This window comes from Zootoca vivipara, chromosome 2, assembly GCF_965207765.1.
Source record: "Zootoca vivipara chromosome 2, rZooViv2.hap1.1, whole genome shotgun sequence".
Classification (NCBI taxonomy): domain Eukaryota; kingdom Metazoa; phylum Chordata; class Lepidosauria; order Squamata; family Lacertidae; genus Zootoca; species Zootoca vivipara.
In genome coordinates this window covers 63,178,826-63,205,868 of record NC_142584.1, presented here as the reverse complement: position 1 = coordinate 63,205,868, position 27,043 = coordinate 63,178,826, and the positions used below count along the sequence as shown (strand labels likewise).

The 27,043-nt window shown below is 44.3% G+C and overlaps 1 protein-coding gene across 2 annotated transcripts in view; it reads right to left on the bottom strand.

Annotated features, from left to right (window-relative positions):
- Positions 1-27,043, bottom strand: part of SGCD (sarcoglycan delta) — a 268,299-nt gene that overhangs the window by 167,059 nt on the left and 74,197 nt on the right. Inside the window, exons 1-2 of one of the 2 annotated variants that reach the window (XM_035105741.3) lie at positions 25,324-25,495; positions 11,272-11,457 (exon numbers count right to left, since the gene is read on the bottom strand). In XM_035105741.3, coding sequence (XP_034961632.1) covers positions 11,272-11,457 — 186 coding nt within the window. In that variant the 5' untranslated portion in view covers positions 25,324-25,495. Of the gene's footprint in view, positions 1-11,271; positions 11,458-25,323; positions 25,496-27,043 lie in introns of those variants that run through there. The other variant, XM_035105746.3, reaches the window with a different exon arrangement.

Here is a 27,043-nt window from a genome sequence, read left to right as displayed (position 1 = left end):
GCTTGCTATCTCTTCAAATTGCTACTACTTCTTCACTCGCTGGCCCTGTGTTTCACTGACATGGTGTTCTAACATTAGTGGGCATTATGGTCACACACATTTTTTAAAAAATGGCTACTATATGGAAACCAATGCACTGATTGCCTGCTCATCACTGAGTCCAAATCAAGGTAATATGTTTGATCGTATAAAGCCTGCAACCCAACTGGATCAACTCTCCCCATATTTTCTGCCTGGACTTTGAGACCATTTGGTAAGGCTCTTCCAGTATTGCCATCTCTGCATGATATGAAAGGAGCTCGGGGGTCTTTCTTACCAATGGCTTCCAAGCTCTGGGGCATTCTCCTTGCTGTATTTCAATTGGTGGCCACATGATTTTTAGTCAACCTGCGCAGGGGCAGATAAGAGGTATATGAGCTGGTTCATTTTTTAAGTGCGTGTTTCTGTTTATCATATTTCAAATTGTTTTTATGCACCCTGAGCTGGGTTATGATGAAGGGCAGGACAGAAAACTTGCAAAACAAATTGTCTCTGTCACATGATGGTAAGGTTTTTAGAGCTTACACCTATATTATTAATTATCACCATCATCATCATCATCATATTTTCATACTGCTTAATGAACCCAGCAAAAAGAAAAAATACTAAGTATTGTTAAATCTAAAATGCCCTGAAAATTTAAAATTGGGGAGAATAAAAATATTTTCACTGACACAAAAAATTCATAACTTAGGAGGCAGGAAAATCTCTCTGGGGAGGCTGTTCCATAAGAGAAGTGCCACCACTACCAAGGGCTTCTTCCTAGTGGGCAGATGCCTCAACTTATCAGGCAGGGGAATCTGGAGAAAAGCCTCTGGTGAAGGAGCAGGTAGGGATATATGGAAGGAGGAGGTCCTTCAGGCACATAAGCTGCCAAGTTTTCCCTTTTCTCGCGAGGAAGCCTATTCAGCATAAGGGAAAATCCCTTAAAAAAGGGATAACTTGGCAGCTATGTTCAGGCAATCTGACACCCAGTCATTTAAGGCTTTAAAATCCAGTTGTGTTCTGTACAACACAATATGTAATTTATTTTGCCATTTGCTTTTAACATTAGTGTTGAAAACCATGATTCCATAGGCCTGACAGCTTAAAAGTTTGGCACAAAGAGGAACTAATCTGTTTTGGCAGGGTGGGGAAGCAACAAAAACAGAGCTAGCTATTTTCAATTAATGCTATGGTGCTTGAGGGTGCACCCAGGCAACATATTTAAAGAAATGACCTTTCACTGTGCTATTTTGAGTTTATATTAAAGACAACCCTTCCTTGGTCTTTACTCCCTTTATTAATTCCCCAATGAAAATGAATTTCAAAAAAGCTAGAATACTTTCCCCTCAGACTCCTCATGTATATGATAGTATTTATTCTGCTTCCAAATTAGAATACAGTACCTGCATTTTTATGTGCATAATTTGTAAAGTTCAAAGCAGTGGATATTTTTTGTCTCAGGTCTTATCCTCTCTCTTTCACATCGTTCTGACAACTGAGTTCTGTGGAGTTAATTTCCACTTATACCAAAGCAAGTGGAATCAGAATGTAGGCTCACATCTCTGTTTCTTTCTGTCTTGCATGTAATTAGATTAATCCCCTAATTCTTGACGCTGTATGGAATTTTATCAATTCCCTACTCATTTTATATATTGCTGAGATCAGTATCTTCAAATTCAACTACAGTGGCTTATTTTATCCCAAACCCATCTCACACCCCATTCTTCCAGTCTACAGACTGTGCCATTCTCTTGCAAAACAGCATTTTTATATATTAGATATATCTCCCCATGATTACTATCTTCCCACGAGAGGAAGAAGAGAGCACTCAAAACGGAAAGCAGCAGCTTAATTTAGGGCAGACATAATGCGCTCCTGCACCTGTATAGAAAGTTCAGGTAACACGAAAGTAGAAAACAAACAAAAACTAGAATTTTGGGAGGAACGAGTGAATTAAATAAATCACTTCTGCTCATTAAACAAACAAACAAAAACTGTACTCAGTTGTTGTTTTTTAAAAAAGAACTCTAGCCATCATAGGTTGATCTTTAAGAAGCCACACACAAAATTGTGGGTATAACACACACACCCTAAAATGAAAAGATGATCTGCTGTTTTTTTTTGGGGGGGGGAATAGGACGAATACCATAAATCACAGAGCACCCAGAAGCACCACAATGAAAAACAACTTGGTTACCCAATAGTCAGATGAAGTGGGGACCAGAGCTTGATATGGGGTTAAAGAAATTTGTAGAAGACAATAAGCAGGATCAAAAGCAGGCAGCAATTCCACAGGTGAGCAGAAGTGGAGAAGGTCGAGGAATGCCAAACATTGGAAGCAAGGTAAAGGTAAAGGACCCCTGGACAGTTAAGTCCAGTCAAATGCAACTAAGGGGTGTGGCTCTCATCTCTGCTTTCAGGCCAACGGAGCCAGTGTTTGTCTGCAGGCAGCTTTCTGGGTCATGTGGCTGGCATGACTAAACCGCGTCTGGTGCAACGGGAGATCGTGACAAGTCCCAGAGTGCATGGAAACACAGTTTAACTTCTTGTCACAGTAGTATTTATTTACTTGCACCTGTATGCTTTTGAACTGCTAGGTCGGCAGGATCTTGGACAAAGCAATGGGAGCTCACCCCATTGTGCGGATTCAAACTGCCAACCTTACGATTGGCAAGCCCAAGAGGCTCAATGGTGTAGACCATGGTGCCATCTGCGTCCTTGCATTGGAAACAACAAGGCATGGCAAACAGCACTTTACATTTTAAAAGGGTGCATAAAGGGTGCTTTTATATAATGATTTTATCCTGTGAACTGCCCCAAGACCTGCGGGTATAGGGTGGTATGCACATATAATAAATAAATAATAATAATCAAATCATTGTAGGGTAATGCATTGGGCTGTCTAATGTCTGCTTTGAACCAGATTTGATCATCCACAGAGATTATGGTTGCTTACAACATATTAACCATGCACGCAAAGAATAAAACTGCAAAACCTGTGGTACATGACATTTCTTCTCTTGAAAAGCTACATTGCTTTGCCCCAGTCTCCTTAACAGCTCTTTAACATGCTGTTAAATAATAATCATAATAAAATTCCAAGCATTTTTCACTATTTCTTTAAGGTCAGCTTAAACACCTTTCCAAACAGTCAGTGTCTATTCCAAGTCTTGTACGGTGTTTAGGGTCTGCTATATGCTTCAAGTGACACAGAAGAATGTACAAAATGTTATAAATGAAACTTGAGCTACTGTTCACTCTAGTTTCTTAGTACTGAACAGCTGAGCTATATATATTCCAGAGTGGCGCCAGCCCCCTTTAAAGGAATTGTTCCTTTAAAGGTCTTCTTTTAACATATTTTCATGCTGTGTGTAATGTACACACATACATACAGCCCTATCTTTATGATGGAATAGGTCCTCCATTGGTGGATTTTTCCAGATAGATCAACAGGCAATTTTAGACCATCAACATTTCTCATATCAGTGTCCAACACCATATGACATATTGCAGAAGGCTTTACAGCACCTCCTTCATGCTGTATTCATTTACCGTACAATTGCCTGTTTCCTACCAATTTAAAATCCATAAGGGAGTTTGTTCATTGGGTTAAAGGAAAATGTTAACTGTCTTACAGTAGACTGTAAGATACACTTTGCAAGTGCAATGTGTAAAATGATAGGCTGTGCACTAACTGGTAATCTGTATCCTCATGAGCAAAACTGGGATAATCTCCATATGCAATAATCTTCATATAGGTATATACTGATACACCCCACATACACCCACACCCCTACAACACACTTAGTACAGATGACAAATTCTAACACAGAGCTGCACAAAACCTGGTCAAAGGCAACTAATTAATACTCATATTTGACAGGCAAGGATCATTAAAGTGGAGAGCAAGCATTTCACATAAGATGAACCACAGCAAATGATGATGATGGTGATGATTATTGGCAATTTTACTTGTTGCTGCAGTATTAGAAACCATAAACTGTTGTTGATCTGCTGCAAATCAGCCAGAGATCTATTAGTAGATGGCAATCTATATTCTGTCCAGTACTGATCTAAGCAAGTGCTCATTATTCTAATGACCAAACCTTTGAAGACACCATTCACACAAACTTTGCTACCTGCATTAGAAGAAAAGCATCCATTACTGTGAATGGAGCTTTTGTTCAAATGTAAATCATGGGCAGAGCATGGATCCAAGTACCCAGTGCACTTAAAGCAATTCACACAACTGCTCATGATTATGTGAATAATGTTTTAACTAGTTTGGCCCTGGCAGGAATCAGCTATCCAAGGTCACAGGAAAGGCATGATCCTGGACTGTCATTGTCCAGAGGCTCTACATACCTAAGAAACTTGCCTAAATAAAAAATTGGTATGCAGGAGTTTTAATTTTAATGTGTAGATACATAAATAGGTACTATAACTATATATTAACTAGGATGTTTTTGGGATTATGCTGTTTTGTGAGTTAAGCTTGTATTCCTTTTGTTTTGACCCAAGTAAGCTAGCTAAGCATGATAACAGTAATATTCTTGCAGAGGTAGTAACTGTACAATAAGAAGAAACAGTGGTCAGCCCATGAGTATTAGAATCTTAAAACCTGAAATTAACTTTGTCCAAGCACCAAAAGGTTTTATTACAGATATATCAAAGGGCAGAAGGTAAGGAGAAATTGTAAAAGGGTAAGATTCACATGCAATACAATTCAAGCTGCAAGAATAATTAGGGATTTGTTATCTGATGACATTAGATGTAGGCTTCTGATATTTGTAAGGACTTAAAATATAAGAAGGTGAGTAGGATAACCTGAGTGTAAGGTTGCATAGCAATGTGGAGCTATTGACTGCAATGTAAATATACTCAGGTTTCCACACACAAAAAACATATTTAAACAAAGCTGATATTCAAGTGTGTTGTGTAAATGTTCGTACCTTTGGCCAGTCAACATAAGCAAACAGGTAAGAAAATTTTCAGGCTGCCCTGAACACAGCACTAGAGGAAAGAGTGGCCTTTGCATCTATATTGGAGATTTAGAAAAAAACAAAAGGTCAAGGAACAAACCCCCCATCACATGAGGAGAAGAGCATGGTCATCTTTGTCGGCTCTGCCCCTCACTGCTGTATTCTTGCCAGCCCAGCCCAGCCATCCATAGAATGGAAGAGAATTTTGAAGAGAAGAGGAGAGCCTGTTCTATTTAAGAGGGATCCATATGGAATTCACAACCCTGTGTAATCAAGCTATAAATCACACATCCCCAACACATTGAACATGGCTGAGCCAGATGACAAAGACACAACACAAAGATGGGGCCAGAGAGCACAGGTCTGCTCTCTCCTTCATGTGATGGTAATCTTGTGAAGGCAGAATAACTGTACAGTATATAGCTAGGGAATTTTATATAACCAAGGCTCAGATTATGGGATCTACTGGATAGACTTCTCCCCAGAACTATTTTGCAGAGAATAGGGCAATGAGTGTGGATAATACATAATTCTTGCAGAGATTATGCCAGCACAGAGGCTCCAATACAGAGGAGAGGTTTCAGTGCATGGCATCAGCTGACTAAAGGTAAAGGTAAAGGGGCCCCTGACCATCAGGTCCAGTCGTGTCTGACTCTGGGGTTGCGGCGCTCATCTCGCTCTATAGGCCGAGGGAGCCGGCATTTGTCCGCAGACAGCTTCCGGGTCATGTGGCCAGCATGACAAAGCTGCTTCTGGCAAACCAGAGCAGCGCACGGAAACGCCGTTTACCTTCCCGCTGGAGCGGTCCCTATTTATCTACTTGCACTTTGATGTGCTTTTGAACTGCTAGGTTGGCAGGAGCTGGGACCGAACAACGGGAGCTCGCCCCGTTGCAGGGATTTGAACCGCCGACCTTCTGATCAGCAAGCCCTAGACTCTGTAGTTTAACCCACAGCACCACCTGGGTCCCAGGTGACTGGTTTTAGCCAATTGATTTTGGCTATTATTACAGGAGACAGAACTTTAAGCTAAAAGACTGAAGCATTTCCCTCTATGGCAGTGCCGTCAAAGAAAAATTATTATTTATTCTTAAGGTGGCCCAAGAGAAATCATTAACAGGGGAGCACAAGCTGCATGATCGTATTTCATTTAGAAGGAATTTTTAATGAAAAAAATAATTAAAACAAACCCCATTACTTTCAATAATTAGAGAAAGTGACCTGGATGGAATTTTTAATCTCCAATCCATCTTTGCCGCTACATTATTCACCTACTGTTCTTGCATAATTAAAACGTGGCAGGTAGTTTACACACAAGAGGGAGTAATTGTATTAAAAATAACTCTTCCTAACTAAAGCTCATTTTCACCTATGAAATAAAGCAAGATAATAATACTACAGTTGGCATTTATATAGTGCAAATCAGCATTCTATTTAAGAACATTTAAATATAAATTTCAGCTTTAATACAGAAATTATAGCCTGACAGTGTGCATATTTATTTGGAAGAGAGTCCCACTGAGTTCAGTGAGTCCTAGTTCCATGTAACTGGGCAAAGGATTGCAGCTTCCATCGTTTCCTTTTTGCCTTGCTCATCAGGTACTTTTAATTTGAAAGTTTGCTTGCAAACAGTATTCAGGACTTAGGTGATTAATATGTCTATTGTTTTCTTTAATGCCACAAATGCAAATTGGTCTCAGCTTTGCAAACCAGTGCAGAAAGTACAGTACCTCTTTATTTGAACTGCGATATATTTTCCTGGGTGGAATAAAAATGCTTAATCAGTTTCACACCACCAACACAAATGATCCATTGAAGGATATCATCATGTGAAACATTTTAGATCCTATGACTGAAACCCACCATGTCTCATAGGAAGGGGTGGCTGAGCCTCCTCTACCTCACTCTGATTCTTTAAAGCATTCAAGATAAATACCTAAGTAAAATAATAATAATCAAAACTAAAGCCTTAAAATATGCTCAACTTGAACACCCAAAAGACCATTTTGTGTTTTTGCAAACCTCACTACATCCACCACTTTCCCTGCCTCCCTGTGAGTTCAGAGTTTCCCAAAGCAGGGGGCAGGGGAGCATTTCTCTTGCGGGAAGCAGGATGAGAAACAGGCAGCTGATGGGCATAGGGAACACCAGCCTCTTATTGACTGTAAATGACACACTCTACTTGTAGTCAGGCCCATGGCGCTTGGCAGGAAATGGCATGTGAAGCATGCCATTTGCAGCCAGAGAGACATATTCTACTATTTTTCTGCCATCTGTTGCCTGCTTCCTCAAGATGGGACTTCCTTCTCTCTTGGGAAAGGAAGTGCTGACGGAGAGCCGTAGAGATGGGGATGCAAATCCTATTTTGTGTAGGACCCTACTTGAAGGTTTTTGAACCTGTTTCATATATGGTCAGAATAGTCAAGCAAGGAGAGTACTTCAAATTCTAAGCCCCAACAGATCAGTCTCAGAGCAACTAGTAAAGAGAGAGTGCAAAAGGAGTGTGCTGTACCATCTACTGCTCCAAGAACTCAGGCCAGGAAGAAGATTAATTATGAATTCTTCAAACTGTTTTTTGCTTAAGGTAATGAGACAAATTCCAGTTGAAATGATTTTCAAATCCAGGACAAGGCCCTGTTTCGTTTATTCTTCATCAGCTATAGTTTCATGGTCAAAGTGTACCAATTGTGTTTGTGGGGTTTCTGAAAGAGTTTAGCTTCCTAGAGGGACCAGCAAGGCCTGACTCAACAGTTTTCAGCTAGCAGGTTCTGCCCCAATTTCATCAAAGGACTGCTGTATTAGGTAGTGAGCCCACCACTGCCAGGTGGGCAACACCAAAGGAAGCATCTTTTGGGGGGGGGGGTGTCTTTGGGAGCCTAAGGGCAAGGGAACCACACCCTTTCAATTTTGTTGTAAGATATAAACATATATGTTTAAGGGATCATATTTTAGTGTTTGGTTCATGGGAGTTCTTTGGAGTGGGGGTTCAGTCTGCTTCTGGTGAGAACACAAGTTTCTGAGAGTGTATGACTAGTGTCCAGAAATACACATACATTTTACATTCTGGCTGGGATAGGTTACTAGGTGGAATAAGTCCCTATTTCCATTATAAATGTTTCTCTCTCTCTCTCTCTCTCTCTCTCTCTCTCTCTCTCTCTCTCTCTCTCTCTCTCTCTCTTGTGTGTAAAGGTAGAGGACCCCTGTACGGTTAAGTCCAGTCAACGGTGACTATGGAGTATGGTGCTCATCTCGCTTTTCAGGCTGAGGGACCCAGCGCTTTTCCATAGACAGCTTTCCAGGTCATGTAGCCATCATGACTAAACCGCTTCTGGCGCAACAGGAGATTGTGACGAGTGCCTGAGCGCCTGGAAACACAGTTAACTTTCCCGTCGCAGCAGTACATATTTATCTACTTGAACTGGTATGCTTTTGAACTGCTAGGCTGGCAGATGCTATAACAGAGCAATGGGAGCTCACCACTGTCATGCAGATTTGAACCGCTGATCTTCTGATCAGCAAGCACAAGAGGCTCAGGGATTTAGACCACAGCGCCACGCACGTCCCTCGGTATATCACATAGGCACCAGTTTATAAAATATAAAGCTTTATAATAAGCAACTAGCTTAAAGCCAGGGGGGCACCTCAGATGCAGAATGATAAGAGCCACACCAAAATTATTAATTTAGTAACATTGTTTTATAAGCTAGGAAGCCTAACCCCACCCCAGATGTCTCCATCTCAGCACCAAACTCCATAAGTTGTTACCCTCCATCCGGAGAGCATCTACTGCGTGTTAAGATCCTGGAGACAGTCTCAAAGTTCAAGCCTTCTGTCAGGCTAAATGCAGTTACTGCAGAAAAGTGGCAGTGGGTCAGATACAGACTAAATAATGCCCTTGAATACCTGCATAAAGGTAAAGGTAAAGGTACCCCTGACCGTTAGGTCCAGTCGCGAACAACTCTGGGGTTGCATGCTCATATCACTCTATAGGCCAAGGGAGCTGCTGTTTGTCCGCAGACAGCTTCCAGGTCATGTGGCCAGCATGACAAAGCCACTTCTGGTGAACCAGAGCAGCACACAGAAATGCCATTTACCTTCCTGCTGGAGCAGTACCTATTTATCTACTTGCACTTATAATAATAATAATTATAAATTTTTATTTATACCCCGCCCTCCCCAGTCAAAAACCGGGCTCCGGGCGGCTCACACCAACAGAATTACAATAAAACATAAAAACAATTAATTAAAATACAGATTAAAATACAGTATTAAAATTTTAAGTGCAGCCTCATTTCAAGTAGTCCATAAATCCAAGCCATGAGGGATTTGACATGCTTTTGAACTGCTAGGTTGGCAGGAGCTGGGACCGAACAATGGGAGCTCACCCCGTCGCGGGGATTCGAAATGCCGACCTTCTGATCAGCAAGCCCTAGGCTCTGTGGTTTAGACCACAGTGCTACCAGCATCCCTGCATATAAAAGCCATTAATGGGTGGAAAGCCATTCCCAAAGCAGGTAAAACTGAATTGTCCTACATGTTTTTAAAGTGCAGGCATTTCTCTTTCATCCCTGAGGCTACCCCAGAAAGCTTGAATGAGTTCAGCACCACAGGACAGTGGTGCCACTCATTAAAATACAATGAGTGCTCATTATACCCAATAAGTGCTCATTGTATTTTAATGAGCACAACAAACATTCTGCTGGAAAAAGCTCAAGGGTGTAATAAGTGCTGATAAACAGGCATAAGGAAAAGAGGGAAGGGGAAGCCTTGAAAAAAGTTTTATTTCCTATAGCAGATGATTATTCCCTTGTTGTGGTAAGTGACTTCAACTTTACATGTTGATCATTCCTGTCAAAGTATGTATATGTATATATAGTTGAAATCCAGCAGTAAATATGGAAGATTTTTCTTTTCTTCTGAACTCTCTGCTGATGGCTTTTTCCTTAGTTACTGAGTAAGTGAGCCTTAGAATAATTCAATGCATGGCTCACCATAGGTCTCAGGCATGGTGCAGCTTTCAACCTATCAGAAGAGTTGAAATGGACCACAACAAAGTGCTACAATATTGCATCAGTGATGTCATGGACACCATCAAATAGATGCCTGTGCCATTCCACATGCCACTGTCTCTGGCAACTGACATAGCAGCAGGGTTATGAGGAAGGGAAAAAAATACCCCCATCACAAAATACTGGAGACGAAACACTAGGGAAAATGAAACATCTTTGTACCAGAAGTGCAGAAACAAGTATCTGAGACCTGCACAACAGTATAATGATTATACAAAACTAAAACCATCTGGTAAGGCCTGAAGAATCTGGCTTAAAAGCTTGTGAACATATGGCATACTGTTTGGAGTATTGTTACATATTAGCCCAAAAAATAATAATTCAGAAGAAGTCACCACAGCATCTTGCGGGTTCCTGCACAACTTTATACGATCACTCTGTATTGCAGGAGCTTACTGTGGGTTTATCTCTTCAGTGAGGATGAAGTGCAATTCATCATTTTAAACAATATCCCACTGGTTTCCACAACAAGATAGGTGACCTGATCTGCCCTTCAATAGAAAGAAGGGAAGTGAAAGGAAAGGGAGCAGACGCACTATAATACGAGAGTCTTCTACAAAGAAACAAAAAACCCAACACTGTTACTTCTCATAAACCAGCCAATGAAAACCACCTTTACAGATTTGTGATAGGAATGTATTCTCTTCTTTCTGAAGAAGTTTCATGCTCTTAAACAACGAACTGATTTTATTGTATGATTCTCTGGGGAATAGTGTGTAGAGTAGATTTTATTTAAAGCTGAATGACATCACACTCCATTCTCTTCCACTGCATACAGCAGTATATTTCCTTTTAAGAACAAAAGTAAAACTTGTTTCATGCACCTTTCAGGTCCTGTTTGCCCGGGGAAACCAATATGAACCTGCATAGGAAGGAAAGTTATTTATACAAAGTTTCTTATCTGCAATAAGCCTTGGCTTATGGACAGATTTTAAGATTGTTTCTATATGGTCAGAGGAAGATAGATAACAGTAACTTCCCTATGCTGGCAACTAGGATTTGTAGTTTTTGAAGAAGTAATATGCAGATCTTTGGAAACTGAAACAACTATGCTTTCTACATTTTCCTCCAGCTTTAGATTATTCTGATATGGTGGACTCATGTGTGTACTTGGGACCCCAAAACGTTATAGCACTGCAGCTGTTATGTGCTAACATTAAAGCAAAATACACTTCAAATGTAGCATCATCTACTTACAATTGTGAAGTTCATAACCTTGAGAATCCAGATGGTCATAGCAAGGTTCACCAGAATTAAAATCATTAGGAGTAGCACAAAGAAATAGAGGCACCTCTTGCGCCAGCCATAAATCCCCACTTTGTATACATGGGGTCCTTCTGAGCTTTGCATGGTGCTTCTATGTGCGTACTGTTCCTGAGGCATCTGGAAAAAACCACAACCAAACAAAAAGGTATAAGTTAAGCTGCAGGATAAACACAGACAATTAGAAGACAATGCTCATACGTAAAGGATTTTGAAAATACCTGCTGGATAAAATGTCTCCCTCTAGTTTGTTGTTATATTATCCCTCAGTTTATTTTATATACAGTTAATTATAATGCAGGTATATTATATACATTTCAAATCACAGAGAAATTTCCCATTAAAAAACTCATCTGAAATGTATTTCTTAGCAGCTCCAGGTTTTTGCAAGGCGGGCACTCTAGGGCTCCTCAAAATCCTAAGGGGAAAATTTTGCATGCATTTTGCAAAAAGGAGTTGAGTTCAGCACTTTGTTTTGAGGATGCAATATTACTTCTCTGAGGCTTTAATTCACAAAAAATCATATCAAATAAAATTATTCCTGGCACAGAGGAATGGTACTTGGGATTCTTTCCCTGAAGCAACCTTAGTATGCAATGTTTCTCTAGCCACTCATGCACACTGAAGGCAGATATCTCATAATTTTGGTTCTTAAATGAGAGTGTATACACATTAAAACACAGCTAGGTTATTCTTTTTCTCAATTTGGACTGAAGCTGATTCGAAAAAAGTGCATCAAAATACAGCATTTCATAAGGAATGACAGGATAGATATCGATTGTATAGCTACAATGTTAGGTGTATACTGTTTCCCAAATCATTGGTAGGAGAGAACTAGGTGCAGAGTAAATGGGAAGGTGTATACAGCTCAAATTGTGCAACTGCTCTTACTTCAGCCATATTCTCTCAATCTATCTCAGAACAGGAATAATAATATTGACCTCCTCCTTGCAGTATTACCAAGACACTGTATGAAGCCACTTGGTTACGCCAAATTCTAATTCTAATTGTGATTTTTAATAGTAGTATTGTAGGGCTGCCATACATCCAGATTTTCCCAGGCATTACCTGGATTTCAAAGGCAGAAGTGATGTCCAGGGGGAATTCCCAAAAGGTGGTACTTTGTCCTAGATCTTAGGCAAGTCAATTGAAAAATTGCTTCTTCTATTTTTTGGCTCAACAACTTTCAAGTTTCCTCCCAAAAAAAAAACACCTCAACAATTTGGGGGGTTTCCTTAAAGCTCAAGAACTTTTGAGGTTGTCCTGGTTTGATTACACAGGCACAACTCATTGAGTTTACCCTGGCTTGAAGGCTGCAGACAGATCTTCACACATGCAATAATAAATGCTGCGTGGACCATGTTTTGCTTTCTTCCCTACCTATCCTTTGAGATCAGCATCATAGCTGGTCTAAGACATGGGTTCTAAGATAGCAGCAAAGACCTACATAATGATGAAATACCAGGCAAAACCAGTTCTGTTTGAATAGCTATGTATTTCAAGTGACATCTACTCATACTGATTTAATATTATTTCCACTTATCAGGGAATATTGGGAACGAGCCAACTATGGATTTCTAATAGGATTCTCAGTACTTTATCGAGTACAATTATTATAATCCTTTGGTGAAAGCCAGGACAGTGAAAATAGTATAAAACCTATATAATGTGTTACATAATACTTTCAGAGTCTGAAAGAGAATGCTATCACTTGCATATCATAGTAGTTCACTTGAATCTATATGAATGTTAAACTGCCTGCTTGTTTACTATCACTGCTTAATACTTTTTTAAATAGCAGATAGGAATGTTTGCTGAACAAAACAAGTGCTGCACAAAACCCTTCTGATTAGTTTACAACAATTCCACACAACTTCTCCTTCAACAGCCGCCTCTTATAGAAATATAGGTAAGAAGGATGAAACTAAAGTGCTTAAAATCCCTGCATGATGACTTGTTTGAAGTATGCTTTCCAATTAGATGGTGTAATGCTAGATAAGAAGCCTAAAGCACTGGGAAATGTTGATTTCTTGATTTGGTTATCTTTGCGTAATCTGGCTCCACTACAAATGGGGGGGGGGAGCTTGTGCATATTATTTACAACCATGGGTTGTATCCATGCAGAAGGAATTCCCTGCTCTCTTCTCCCAACTGCAGCCCCTAAGCCAGGGGTGTCAAACTCAAATTCATCGGGGGCCACATCAGCAGTTTGGTCACCCTCAAAGGGCCGGTTGTGTCTGTAGGACTATGTGTCCACTCTTTATTATCATAAATTATTGTCACTGCATTCAATTATTACTGTTTTTTGTAATAATGTAAGCTCATTCCCGCCCCCACGCGGATCACATTCCTGCGTCGTGGCGCGCGTGTGGGAAGGAGAAAGCCACTGCTGGGATTAAAAACCTGCAGATTGAAAGAGGGCTTCCCTCTCCCGCCCTGCGCACGCCCAAACCCCGCTAGGCAGGATGCCACACGCTGCAACCCACCCCATGCTTTGGAGAGGGGCAGGAACATGCGGTGCAGCGCCAACTCCCTGCTTTGCTTTTGCATCCTCCCTCCTCAGCGCCAGAGTCCCTTCCCCCTCGCGCTGAGGGAGGGCAGCGGATTTCCCGAAAAGGAAGGCGGCGGCAGCCCCAGCGGACGTGCATCTTCGCCTCAGAGCTGCTCTTCCCCCCACCCGCGCTGTTGTCGTCTTCGCCGCCGCCTCTCCCTACCGGGACTGCAGGCAGAGGAGGCTTGAAAACCTCCCCCCAAAAAAATTCCCCTCCCACCTACTCAAACCGCGAGGCGACATCACGAGGGGCTGAGAGGAGGAGGCGGCAGAGCGGGAAGAGCAGGAACCCGTGCCGTTGCCGCCGCCTCCCTCCCGGCCGCCCCCCGGGGAGCAGCTCCGCCGGAACTGAGAAGCCAAAGGGCGGCTCGCAGAGCAAAAGCCAGGCACCCTCCCGAGTGTCTATGAGGAGAAAACGGGGGAAGAGGGAAGAGAAACCCAGCTCCATCAAGAGAGCGGCTGTTGCGCTTCGCCTACTTCCCCCTCAGGCTCACTCCGCGTCCCTTTCGCCTGCTCGCTCGCCCACCTCCCGGATGCAGCCCACCCACCCGCACAGAGAGGAGCAGAGCCAGCCCACCCCTCCCAGAGCAGGAGTGGTTCTAGAAGTGACGCTAACGCTCCCAAATGGCTATCCCCTGACGGTCCTCGCCCTAATTGACAGTGGGGCGTCAGCGAACTTCTTCTCGAGGAACTTTGCAGAACAGCACCAGATCCAGCTTCTGCAGCTGGATTTTCCTCTGCACGTGGCAACCATTGACGGCAGAGAGTTGCTGGGAGGGGCCATCACTCATCAAACCCCCCCCATGAGAATGACGGTGGGAAGGCACTCAGAGACACTGGCATTCAACGTCACCACCATCTCAGACCCCCCCATCGTCTTGGGCATGAGCTGGCTGGCGCGCCACGACCCCTCCATCAGTTAGCACCAGAGATGCATCACGTTTGGGTCGGACTTTTGTCTGGAACATTGCATGGAGCACCAACCAGGGGAGGGGCCTCCAATAGCCACGGTGGCCACCATGCACGTCAAAGGGGGTGAGGCGATACCCAAGCCGTACTGGGACCTGCAGGAGGTCTTCAGCGAAGCGGAGTCCGACCACCTACCCCCACACAGGCCTTTTGACTGCCAGATCAACCTGGTGCCAGGGGCAACTATACCCCCAGCCAAGCTGTACGCCATGTCAGACCAGGAACTGGAGGATCTGCGCGCTTTCATCGACAAGAACCTCAAGCGGGGGTTCATCAGAGAAAGCAAGGCAGCAGGGGGCAGCCCGGTCTTCTGGGTTGACAAGAAAGACACGCAACAGCGCCGTCTGGTGGTGGATTTTAGGCGGCTGAATTCAGTGACAGAGCCAGTGGCTTTCCCCATGCCCAGAGTGGATGATCTCCTGACAGCGGCACGCAGGGGCAAGATCTTCACCAAGCTCGACCTGAGGGGGGCGTACAACTTGATCAGGATCAGGGAAGGCGATGAATGGAAGACCACGATGTTCACGCCTCTGGGCTCTTTTGAATATCTGGTGATGCCCTTCGGGTTGCAAGGGGGCTCAGCATGCTTCCAGGCCTTCATGCACCACGTCCTGGGGTCCCTCCTCTTCAAGAACTGCTTGGTCTTCCTAGATGACATCCTTATTTACTCCAATGACCCAGTGCAGCATGTGAAAGACGTCAGGGAGGTGTTGCAGCGCCTGAAGGAGAACCACCTGTATGTGAAGCTGGAGAAGTGCAAGTTTCACACCAAAGAGGTGGACTTCCTGGGCTACAAGCTGTCAGACAAGGGGTTAGCGATGGACAAGGACAAGGTGCAGGCCATCCTGGACTGGCACAGCCCCAGGACGCGCAAAGATGCCCAACGACTACTAGGCTTCGCCAACTTCTACAGGAAGTTCATCAAGAACTTCTCTCGCGTTACGGCTCCCATCACTGACTGCCTGAGAGGCAAGCAGAAGTTCAGGTGGACACCAGAGGCGCAAGCAGCGTTCGAAAGCCTCAAGAGGGTGTTCGCCTCAGACCAGAACCTGTTCCACGTGGTTCAGGACGCGCCCCTTCGCGTGGAGACAGATGCTTCTGATAGAGCTCTGGGCGCCATTTTGTTGCAACTGGACGCCAACAGGGAGTGGAGACCTTGTGCCTTCTTCTCCAGGAAGCTGACCCAGCCAGAGCGCAACTACACGGTGTTTGATAGGGAACTTCTTGCGATCCACGCTGCGTTCCAGCATTGGAGACACTTCCTGGTGGGCGCCAAGCACCCCATCCAGGTGTGCACGGACCACAAGAACCTGGAGTTCTGGAGAACGGCCAGGGTGCTCAACCAGCGACAGATACGGTGGGCAGAGTTCTTCTCGAACTTCAACTTCTCCATCCACTACATCCCGGGGGAGCAGAATGTCAGGGCGGATGCCCTCTCCCGCAAACCGGAGTACATGGAGGAGGAGGCGCCACCGGCACCCAGGCACATTTTCCCCCCGTCAGCATGGTCCTGCGGAGCAGCAGTGGTGAGTGAGGCAGAACTCACAGCACTGACAGCAGCGGATGAATTTGCCACCCGCATCTTCAGAGAACTGAGAGGGGGGAGGGAGCAGGCGAAAGACTTTGCAGAACGCAGTGGGCTGCTTTTCTACAAGGGTGCACTGTACCTGCCCACCACCCAGCTTAGACGTAAGGTCCTCAAGCAGATGCACGACAACCCAACGGCGGGTCATTTTGGGAGGGACAAGACTGCTCACCTGGTCATGAGACACTTCTGGTGGCCAGGGGTGCGGGAAGATGTTCGAGACTATGTACGGGGCTGTGACACCTGCCAGCGGGCAAAAGTGGTCAGAGCACCGCCAGCAGGATTGCTGGAGCCCTTAGCCACACCACACAGGCCGTGGGAAGTGGTGTCCATGGACTTCATCACAGACCTGCCTTCTTCCAGAGGCAAGACCGCAGTGTTGGTGGTGGTGGACCTTATGTCCAAAATGTGCCATTTTATACCGTGTGCCAGGGCGGTCTCCGCAGAAGAAACGGCCAAACTGTTTGTTGACCACGTCTTCAGACTGCATGGATTGCCTTTAAGAGTTATTTCGGATCGTGGCCGCCAATTTGTTTCCAGGTTCTGGCGGCGACTCATGAACCTCCTGCTAGACACCCGCAGACTAATGGACAGGCGGAGAGGGTCAACGCCATCCTGCAGCAGTACCTCAGATGCTACGTCAGCCAGAGGCAAACAGACTGGGTGGATCGCCTGCCACTGGCAGAATTTGCCTACAATAATGCAGTGCACGTCTCCACAGGGATGTCGCCCTTTAAGGCCAATTATGGGCGCGACCTCAGATCTTTCCCAGAGAGGGAGGGGGAGGAGGAGGAGGAGGGCCCGCAGGCTGAGGATTGGGCAGAGGAACTGGAGACGGTGCACCAGCAGCTCAGAGAACACTTGGAGAGAGCCAAGGAAGCGTACAAGAAGGGGGCAGATCGCCACAGGCGACAAGGGGAGGTCATTAGGGTGGGGGACAAAGTTTGGTTGTCCTCGGAGGGCCTTCCCATCAGAGGGAGGTGCAAAAAGCTGGCGCCCAGAAGGTTGGGCCCCTTCACGGTCACGCAACAGGTCAACCCGGTGGCCTTCAGACTGGCACTGCCAGAGGACATGAGGGTGCACCCAGTGTTTCATAGATCGCTGCTGTCGCCGTACAGGGAAAGCAGCAGGCTCCGAGGCAGCGAACAAACCCCTGAGGGAGGGGGGGAGAGGGAAGGCAGGGAGCAACTCAATGAGGCCACGGCCATCCTGGATTCAAGGAGGGGGGTGGGGGGCCTGGAGTACCTCATGGCATGGGAGGATGCTCCACCGTCCCAGAATGAATGGGTCCCAGCCACTCAGATACAGGAGGAATTCCTGGTAGAAGAATTTCACGCCCTCTTTCCCCATAGACCCAAGCCCTGGCACATGGAAAGGGAGGGGGAGGGGGAGGAAGCACGGGAGAGCAGTTCACCATGGCGCTGGGAAGCGGAGTTTGAGGAACCAGAGGATGAGGTATGGGCGTCACCGAGATCCACCCAGTCAGAGGAAGGAGCAGATTGGCAGAACATTTTTACCCCCACCAGCTCTGACGCCACGGACTTTTTGGGATTCCCGTCCTCCCAGGCGGAAGGGGGGGGCTCGCAGGACTGGGGGGAGGTGTTCACACCAACGGGCTCGGAAAGCACTGAGTTCTTAGGCTTCCAGTCGTCACCGACACCTGGGGGGGACCTGGGGAGGGGTGAAGGAGAGCTTGGGAGGGGGTGGATGTGAGGGACAGGGGATATCGCAAAGTCCCTCCCCTCCTGAGTTCAAGCCCATCCCCGAGCACAGGGGAAAGCAGAGAGAGTTCCGATTCCAGTGGGGAAGCAGGAAGTCGTGTCCGAGGCTCAGGCAAGGTAGAGGAGCCAGGGTCCCAGGTGGGACAGGAAGGGGCGAATAAGGGGGGAGACCCATCCCCCCAACTCCGGAATTACGCAGAAAGAGGAGGGGAAAGAGGATGGGTCTGCCAAAGCTTTTGTGTTGGAGAAAGACGCGCCAAAAGCCATTCGGAGGTTCTGAAACCGAATGACCACATCGTTCCTTGTAAATAGCAATGACTTCAGCACTGTAAATACGCAGCACCAATAAAAGAATAAAATGCAGAGCTGCGTAGCGTCGTCACTCTGAAGTAGCCTGATCCGGCCTCTGTGACACCCGCCAAAAAAAAATCCAGCGCTGCTCCGTCCCGGCACCAACTTTGCCGGCGGCGCCTGTAGGGCTTTCCTACCTCCTCGGCGGGCTTCCTCCTCCTCCTCCTGCATCTCACTTCCCCGTCTGGCCACTGTGCCACCGCCTCCCTCAGCCTCATTCGAAATTGAAATTCCCTGGCCAAGGCCGTCAGCGTGGCTCCAGCGCCCTGGCCTCCGCCTGCAGCCCCGCCCCCGGTTTTGACCCTCGGCCAATCGCAGGCTCCAGAACTACTGGTAGCGGGTCGTGTCGGCGGCGGCTACGCGGGCCACATGATGAGGTCTGGCGGGCCGGATTAGGCCCCCGGGCCTTGTGTTTGACACCCATGCCCTAAGCCTTCCAAAACATTATCTCCTGAGCATAAAGGAATTCTCAGGAAATGCTTTGGATGTGGCAAAGTGGGGGCTGCAACGGGAGAGGAAATGGTGGGCAATCAGAGAAAAACATCATTGCTTCTTTCGCACATTTTGTATGGAACAGCCAAGTAACATTTTTGTCTCTTTCCACGCACTTGACACTTGCACTCCTTTTGACCATGTAATATTTGGAAGGGACAGATTCCATTCATCAGTGGACAAGATGGTTGCTAGAATTTTCCCATTTCTATCACTTGAGGCACTGCAGAAGAGAGTGAGGAGCACAAAAATCAATCCATCCATCCATCAACCAATCATATATGGTAGTGGACCACCAATTGACTGCCACTGCACTAAGAAATGGATTTTACCTTCTCAGAAGTCCTTATTTCCTAGCAATTATCTAGATTACTACCCTTAAGTGTATCTTTAAAGCATTTCAAATATTCAAATGTACGCACATTTAAACTGGTATTTTTTACGTAAGAAATGTCAGGCAAATTAATAATCTTAAAATTACCTGAGTAAACAAGAATTTGGTCTTTACTTTTCCAGAGTGGGCTCATCTCATGTCGTTTCCCTTTCTGAGAGTCAAATGCAAGAGGGTTTTGCCTGTCATTCTCTGGACTGAATGTTTTCAACAGTTCGTTTTAGGGGGGTCATGCAATATTCAGCACAGACTTGCCTATGAGTCAACCTTGAGCAAGTTGAGTTGTCAAGGTTTGTTAAACACTGGTGCTCAAAGGTCATCTCCAAGAAATAATAGAATTAGAATTAAGGTGCAATTTGCCTCAATGCCTAAAGCACTCCCCATATAGGTTACAGCCACAATCCTTAAAACAAGCCCATGTGATCTTTATCTATGAGACCCATATTACTATGCCCAGTGGAAGGCTAAAACTTACCTAAGGCCATCAAGTGAGCTCCTGGGTGAGTGCATTTCACCCACTTTGCTGCCTGTTAGATACACGCTGATATGGTTCCCTGAGTTGATGGAACATGCTGAATGCCAGGAAATAATGAATTCATCCCATTGCAATAGTGTGATGGGAGCAAAGTTATCAGAGCAACATCTCAAAAGTAAAGGGTACATTAGAGCTGTGACATCTGAAACAAATGACATCCATTCTGTTCTCTGGAAGGGTGATGTGTGGAAATAAGGGCAGTCATTAATTTTCATGGGGCTGTGATACATAGAAGGAGGGGCAGCCCTTTCAGCTGAGTGGAAGGAATATCTACTCTACAACACCCAGTGGAGATCTATAATACCTCAACTTTCCTCAACCAAATCAAAACCACATATATGGAACTCGTTCAGTGTTGTTTTACCAGACTTCTACAGCTGAGCAGGCCCTTGTTGCTATGCTATGTAACACCCACACCCAACCCACTGTTTAGCAGAAGAGGGAAGTGATAAGTAAAGGTACTTCAACCATAAAACTTAGAGAATAAAGTTGTCTTCAAATGGTGGCTAAAGGTTAACCGAGCAGTTGTCATACAGTTGTCACTGGGGAAGGTACCCCACAACTGGGGTACCATCACAGATAAGGCCCTCTCATTCCCAGCCACCTAATCTCCAAAAGCAGAGGTGATCTGCAATTGGTTCTCTAACAATAATTGCTAAGAGTCATATTTATAGGTCACCCTTTAGATACTTCTCCTAATCTATATAGAATTTTGTTGGTCAAAACCAGGACATTTGATTCAGATATAAAACAAACTGTAAACAAGCGAAGATTTTTTTTTCCCAATACTGGGGAGACATAACTTAATCAGAAGTGTCAGTCATTAATTTGGTGGCTATACAGTCGTACTTGGTTGTCAAACTTAATCCATTCCAGAAGTCCGTTTGACTCCTGCGGCTGCAACCATTTGAAAACACTCACTTCCAGGTTTGTGGCGATCAGGAGCCAAAATGTCTGAGTACAAAGATGTTTGAGAACCATTAACCCCCAACAGATCTTGCTTCACCATTTGGTTTCTGGAGAAGACCCAAAGTTCAGCACAGAGCAAACAAGTCTCCATTTCTCCAGCTTCTAGCTTGCTTCCAGTTCACCCACACAACTCTGGCTATTGTTCTCCTGCCTACCAGCTAGGTGATGAAAGGCCCATCCATTTATTTCTATGGTCACCTATTTGGACTAGCTAAGCAAAGTCATGACCTTAACAAACTGGTTTGGCTGGTTACCTCTTATAGGTTCCCACTTGCCAACAGAATCACAGATTTGGAAGGGGCACAGGATAGCATTCAGACAGAGTCCCCCTCCAAAAGAATTCGAAACAATGCATTAGCAACTAGTACACAAAAGCTGGAAGTGGCTAGCTTCTTCAGCATGACTGAGCGATTGGGGGAAAAAGCCGTTTGGGGACTGGAAACTTGCTAGCTATGACTTCACCATCTCATTTCAACAGCTTGGGGTGGTGAGGAGCACTATAGTAAGACCCAAAGGATTATGGAATATTTTCTTCCGGCTCCCTTTACTGGCACTAAACTCTCAGCTGCATCATGGGACATAACCCTTGTGGCCTGTGCATAATCTCAGAAGCTTCAGCAATTATATCCTGGTTCTCAATAGATGAAGCACCAGCTGGAGAGTGTGGTTCTTGCACTCTTTTTGCCTCACTAGCGTTCTTTGATGAAGGTAAGGAGAAAAATACACAAGGGCTATGTTACAAGATTTTCTTTGATTTCAGAGCATAAATATAACTCCTGTACAATACACAATAACTTTCTTTTTGAACTAAACAATTGCTTTTCCAGTTCTCATATGCAAATAGTAAAATCACAACCAACCAGTCCTAATTTCAAACTATTTCAGTTCTAAACAATCTGTGTGTATCCAGGATAATATTTCCTTATCTCCTCCCACTCTCAATTCTAATCCAAAATACAGAAGAAAATGCTATGCCCAATTTAGGCAAATAATCTGCAACACACACAAGTTATATTGGCACAGAGCAAACAAGAACGAAAGCAACTCTGCCCTAAACAAGATAAAATAAAACTGCAAGGAGCACAGGAAAATTGATTTAGTGGTCTAATTCAAATATATAAGGACATGGGCAAAGATCTACACTGATGGCACACACCATGCACGTTTTAACTGGTGGATATTTTTCTTGTCATCCCCTGGCCCCATTTCTAAAGGATAAGGAATAGTGGTGGTTATTGCATTGAGGAGCGTTATAGAGACAAGAGGCCTAAAGAGCATTGCTAGACAGGAAAAAATGGAAGGTATTACTGTTATCCATAATCTCTTCAAAGTAGAACGGGGAAAATGTTAAGAGTTTACATCTTGACATATTTCTCAAACAGTTCAACTTCTCAAAAGGAAGCTAAGCATCCAGAGACTGTGTAACTTTGAAAATTGAAGTGTTTTTCTTGGCCAAAGTCTAAAAGATTATCTCCTCCCACAGCTTACATGGAGGCTGTCCTCTGCATCACAACATGCTTGCATGCTAGGTTAGTCAGGATATGTGACAGGGCACAAAGTCCACATATGCACTGGATTACTGGATTACTGCTCTCTGGGATGGGGGTGAATTGGATTGTTCTACCGTTCCCATGAACTGTTTCTTTCCCACTCTTTTGCAGAATACCATGAATGTATACAGCAGCGCAAACTCTGCAAGACGGAAAAATACAACACACAAGCAGCAAATATAATCCACCCATATCCATGAAAACACTCAGCAATTCACAGTTTAAACAATCTGCATCAAATAAATCCTCCCTTCATTTCCTGAAAACCATTACCCCTTGCAAGAGTTAACCTTGGGCAGAAAACTCCATATTGGGATGGGTTTGTGGCTTAGAGAAATCATTGTTGGCATCCAGAGGATGGCATCCAGAATGGCTGAATACAATTGGAGTTGCAGTCACAGTCAGCATGGCACCAAGCTTCCTCCAATGCAAGGCACCACTGGTCTAAAGAGTTCCAGGCTGACATAAACACCTGCACAATTATACTTAGCATTTGAGCCACCTTAGAACATCCTGCTACCTGTACTGCATTGTTTGGGCCTGAGATTGTTTTTAAAATGTTCTACTGGGAAACACTCAATTCTAGATTTTCTGCTAGTGACCCGCTTGGTCCTTCTTTCGCTTTCATCTCTGTCCAGGCGTGCTTGGTGCAGCTTTCTATTTATTTTCATAAAGTTTGTACACTGCTTGATTGTAAAAACAAACAAACAAAAAACCTCAAAGAGGTTTAAGAAAAGATAAAATAATAAAAAATGAAGAACAATTTAAAACCCTACTTCAAAACACACAAAAGTTAAAATATTAAAACAGATTAAAACTACCTCAACTTTCTAAGCATCTGGGTAAAAAAAAAAGGTAAAGGACCCCTGGCAGTTAGGTCCAGTCGCAAACGACTCTGGGGTTGCGGCGCTCATCTCACTTTACTATCCGAGGGAGCCAACGTTTGTCCACAGTTTTTCCGGGTCATGTGGCCAGCATGACTAAGCCGCTTCTGGCAAAACCAGAGCAGCGCACGGAAACGCCGTTTACCTTCCCGCCGAAGCGGTACCTATTTATCTACTTGCACTTTGACGTGCTTTCTAACTGCTAGGTTGGCAGGAGCTGGGACCGAGCAATGGGAGCTCACCCCGTCGTAGGGATTCGAACCGCTGACCTTCTGATCGGCAAGCCCTAGGCTCTGTGGTTTACACCACAGCGCCACCTGCAATCTGTCAAGCATCTGGGTAGACTTGTCTAAACAAGAATGTTTCTAGCAGGTGCTGACAAATGCTTTTGTTACCTGACTTGGCTTCTGCCAACCTAGTCAGCCTATGCCCATTTTTTAATGTACATTTTAGTCTTATTTTACAGACACCTACCTTCACCTCATGACTAAACCCACTAAGTTTACCCAGCTGCCAACCTTGATTTTTATCCAGACAGATTATTACCTCCTTTTCCAGTTTCCTGACAGCAACTTAAGTATTCTTCTCTATTGCTCTAACTCAGGCATCCCTCCAGATGTTTTGGACTACAATTCCCATCATCCCTGACCACTGGTCCTGTTAGCTAGGGATCATGGGAGTTGTAGGCCAAAACATCTGGAGGGCCGCAGTTTGGGGATGCCTGCTCTAACTCATGTAGGTAGTAAAATCTTTATCATTCTATCTCAGTCTGTTTTGTACTTGATCCTCCATGGAACCTCTACCCTGGCTCTGTACTGGGCTATCATTTTGTGCATTCATCATGATGGAGAGTATTAATATCTACACGGGGTACAGAGAGAAGCAGCAGGCTTCAGTTTGTATCCCCTGACCCTACTGCTAAAGCAACACATTTGGATTTTCTCTCCAGTGCATAGTTCAGTTAATTCGCTTTTTAATTTTTAATGTCCTTCCATTTAAAAGAACAAGAAACACCCAGGACAAGGTGAGGGGAAATCTTTCACACATCCAAACAAAATCAGCTTTTGTGTATTAGTCTGGCTGAGGTAAGGCAGATAGAAAAGGGATGAAAAGCTGTCTGACGATACAAGGACCCAAGTACTTCTGACTTTTTCATGCATCAACAAGCCTGCTGTTCAGTTACTTTCAAACTACGCACAAACATGCCAGGTAAGGTTCATTGGTCACTGCTGAGGAAAGGCACTGTACATGAAAACAAACGGCAATAAGACATACATTTGGTAGTCTCTCTCCTTCCTTAAAAGTTTCACGATTTATTTGAAAAAGAAACTTCATCAGGAAAGAAGTGGCAAGTGGAACAGAAGTATGTTACTTTAAAAAACAACACTTATCCTTCAAGATACTCACAGAAAAACTGCATATCGCGATGTGTTTCCTAGCATTTTACTCCAGTTTGGGCAAAATGCAGAGAAATAAACACAATAACTACCGTATAACACCAAGGCAATGTCCTTATGTCTTACAAATGTGTACACCAAGCTATTTAGTCAAGCCTGCTTCGAAACTACTCCACAATAGCCTATATACGCATACATTACATTTGCATTTACTACAATTATGACACACTGTATATTAAACCATGCTATGGAACTTCATCAAGTTTGTAGTTATTCAGCCTTAAGAGATATTTTACAAGTGGCATTTCCACAAGGGGAGGAATAAGTTGGCAAATGTGTATGCCTGTATAAGGAAGAGAAGAAAAAACACCAAAGCAGTTCTCTCTGTAAGATCAGAACTTAAGAAAAAAGTTAGAAGGGCGGCAAACCCTAATTATTATTATTATTTTGCTGTTGTTTTGCAAACAGCCTGGTGGATTTCCAACTTCTCCTCCTTCCCTTTAATCAATGAACTGAGTACAAATAGTCCCTTCTACATCAGAACAAAGGAACAGAAATGCCAAACCGGGAGAAAGAACAATAGCTTCTTACCTCTCTCTTTCAGAAGTCAGAGGAAACTGCTAGATCCAGGGAGTCTAGCAGGGGTGTGGGGGAAAGATGCAGCGTTGCCTTCAGAGCTGTACGGGGCCTACCCTGCGTTTAGAAGCTGTCCCTGTCAGATTTTCCAACAGCAGAACTGTGGCCAAGTCCCTGCCCATGCCTGAAGAATTTCCTGAACAGCATTCCCGTTCTTTTTCTAACTGCTTTGAAACCACACTCTGTCTTTTACTTCAATAAGGCTTTGTCAGGCCAAGTTACAGCTACTGGTCTGGCTCCAGATATCAATTGAAAACACATGTGTTTTGCATTAAAGAGCCCCCTTCCCCACATACAATCACTCCTCCGCAATAAGCGCTGGAGCTCAAAATGTTTCGCATTTGGAACTATAATGCAAATCATTTCTGCAGCAACTGTGGACACTGGTAATATTTTGGCTTCGACAAAGGGAGTTTTATTGCCTTTGCCGCTTGTGTATCAAAGATCCCAAGATAAAATTAAGAAAACTTTCTCAAACTCACGAAACCTAGTAAGGAAAGGAATTCAGATTTCTATTCCTTGCCAGCCTCCCTTTACCTATGCCGCTGTCTCATTTTAATTTCAGTTGCGAAAAGGGAAAGCGTATTTTTAGAATCTCTAGGCTCTGCTCAGCACATTGCTGCTGTATTCTAATATTGACATGCACGGCTGTAAGCTGCAGATGCTAAAAATACTACAATTATGTCTGAGCTCTCTCACTCTTTTTTACCCTGACAATCCCTCACAAAATATATATTTTTTCCTACAGTGTGTGTGTGTGTGTGTGTGTGCGTGTGTGTGGAGAGAGAGAGAGAGAGAGAGAGAGAGAGAGAGAGAGAGAGAGATTGTCCCGTTTGTCAGAATGAGTCCCAGTTCTTGATACTTTTCATTTCCAGATGATACCATGGATTAAGATGCCAAATAGCTTTCGCTGCTTAAGATGTCATGAAATTGACATGTGTTTGTGCAGGGGGATAACAAGTAACAATCAAACCAACAGAAACAGATCTGTCTGCCCCCTTCATACCTCCTCTACAATCAATTAAGTGCCACCAATTTGGGGGGCAGGGGAGGGGAGGGAGGGAGGGAGGGAAGGAGGGAGAAGTAGCAGAGTTGTCAAGGTAACCATACAGAAAGGAAATCCTTTACAGGAAATAGTGTTGTTGGGTTTTGTTTTTTGGTTTGTTTGTTTTTTAAGGTCATTTTTATTTTGGTTAATCCATTTTCTTCTTATTCCTAAATATGTCCTTTCACACTTCCCCAAAAGAGTTATTAGAGAATGTTAAATTGAATTTGCCCCTATAGCTTCATGAGCTCTTGAACAGCAAGTTGTTCTTCTTAAGAGCATGCATGCCACGTATGAGTGTGTAGCCTACTATTTTGGTTCAATGGGCTCGTACAAAACATCTCCGTGTACCTTGTGATTACAGGAAGCTGGAGAGTAAAGTCCCCCTTAAACTAGAGGTGGGAGGTCAATTCTCTTCAACTTTAGTTTATTTTGCACTCTTTAATATTAAAGCAGCTCAACTTCTTTTTCTACCATTTGATTTTTCTTTTAAAAAGTCTACCCTTCTACTTCTGCCTGTCACTGTCATATATTGTTCCATGTCTTCATTAGTTTATATGATTGTGCATAGTGTGGAGAAACACTGGCGGAGCTTCATGCTCTGGCACCGGGGGCGGGGCTGGCGCACAC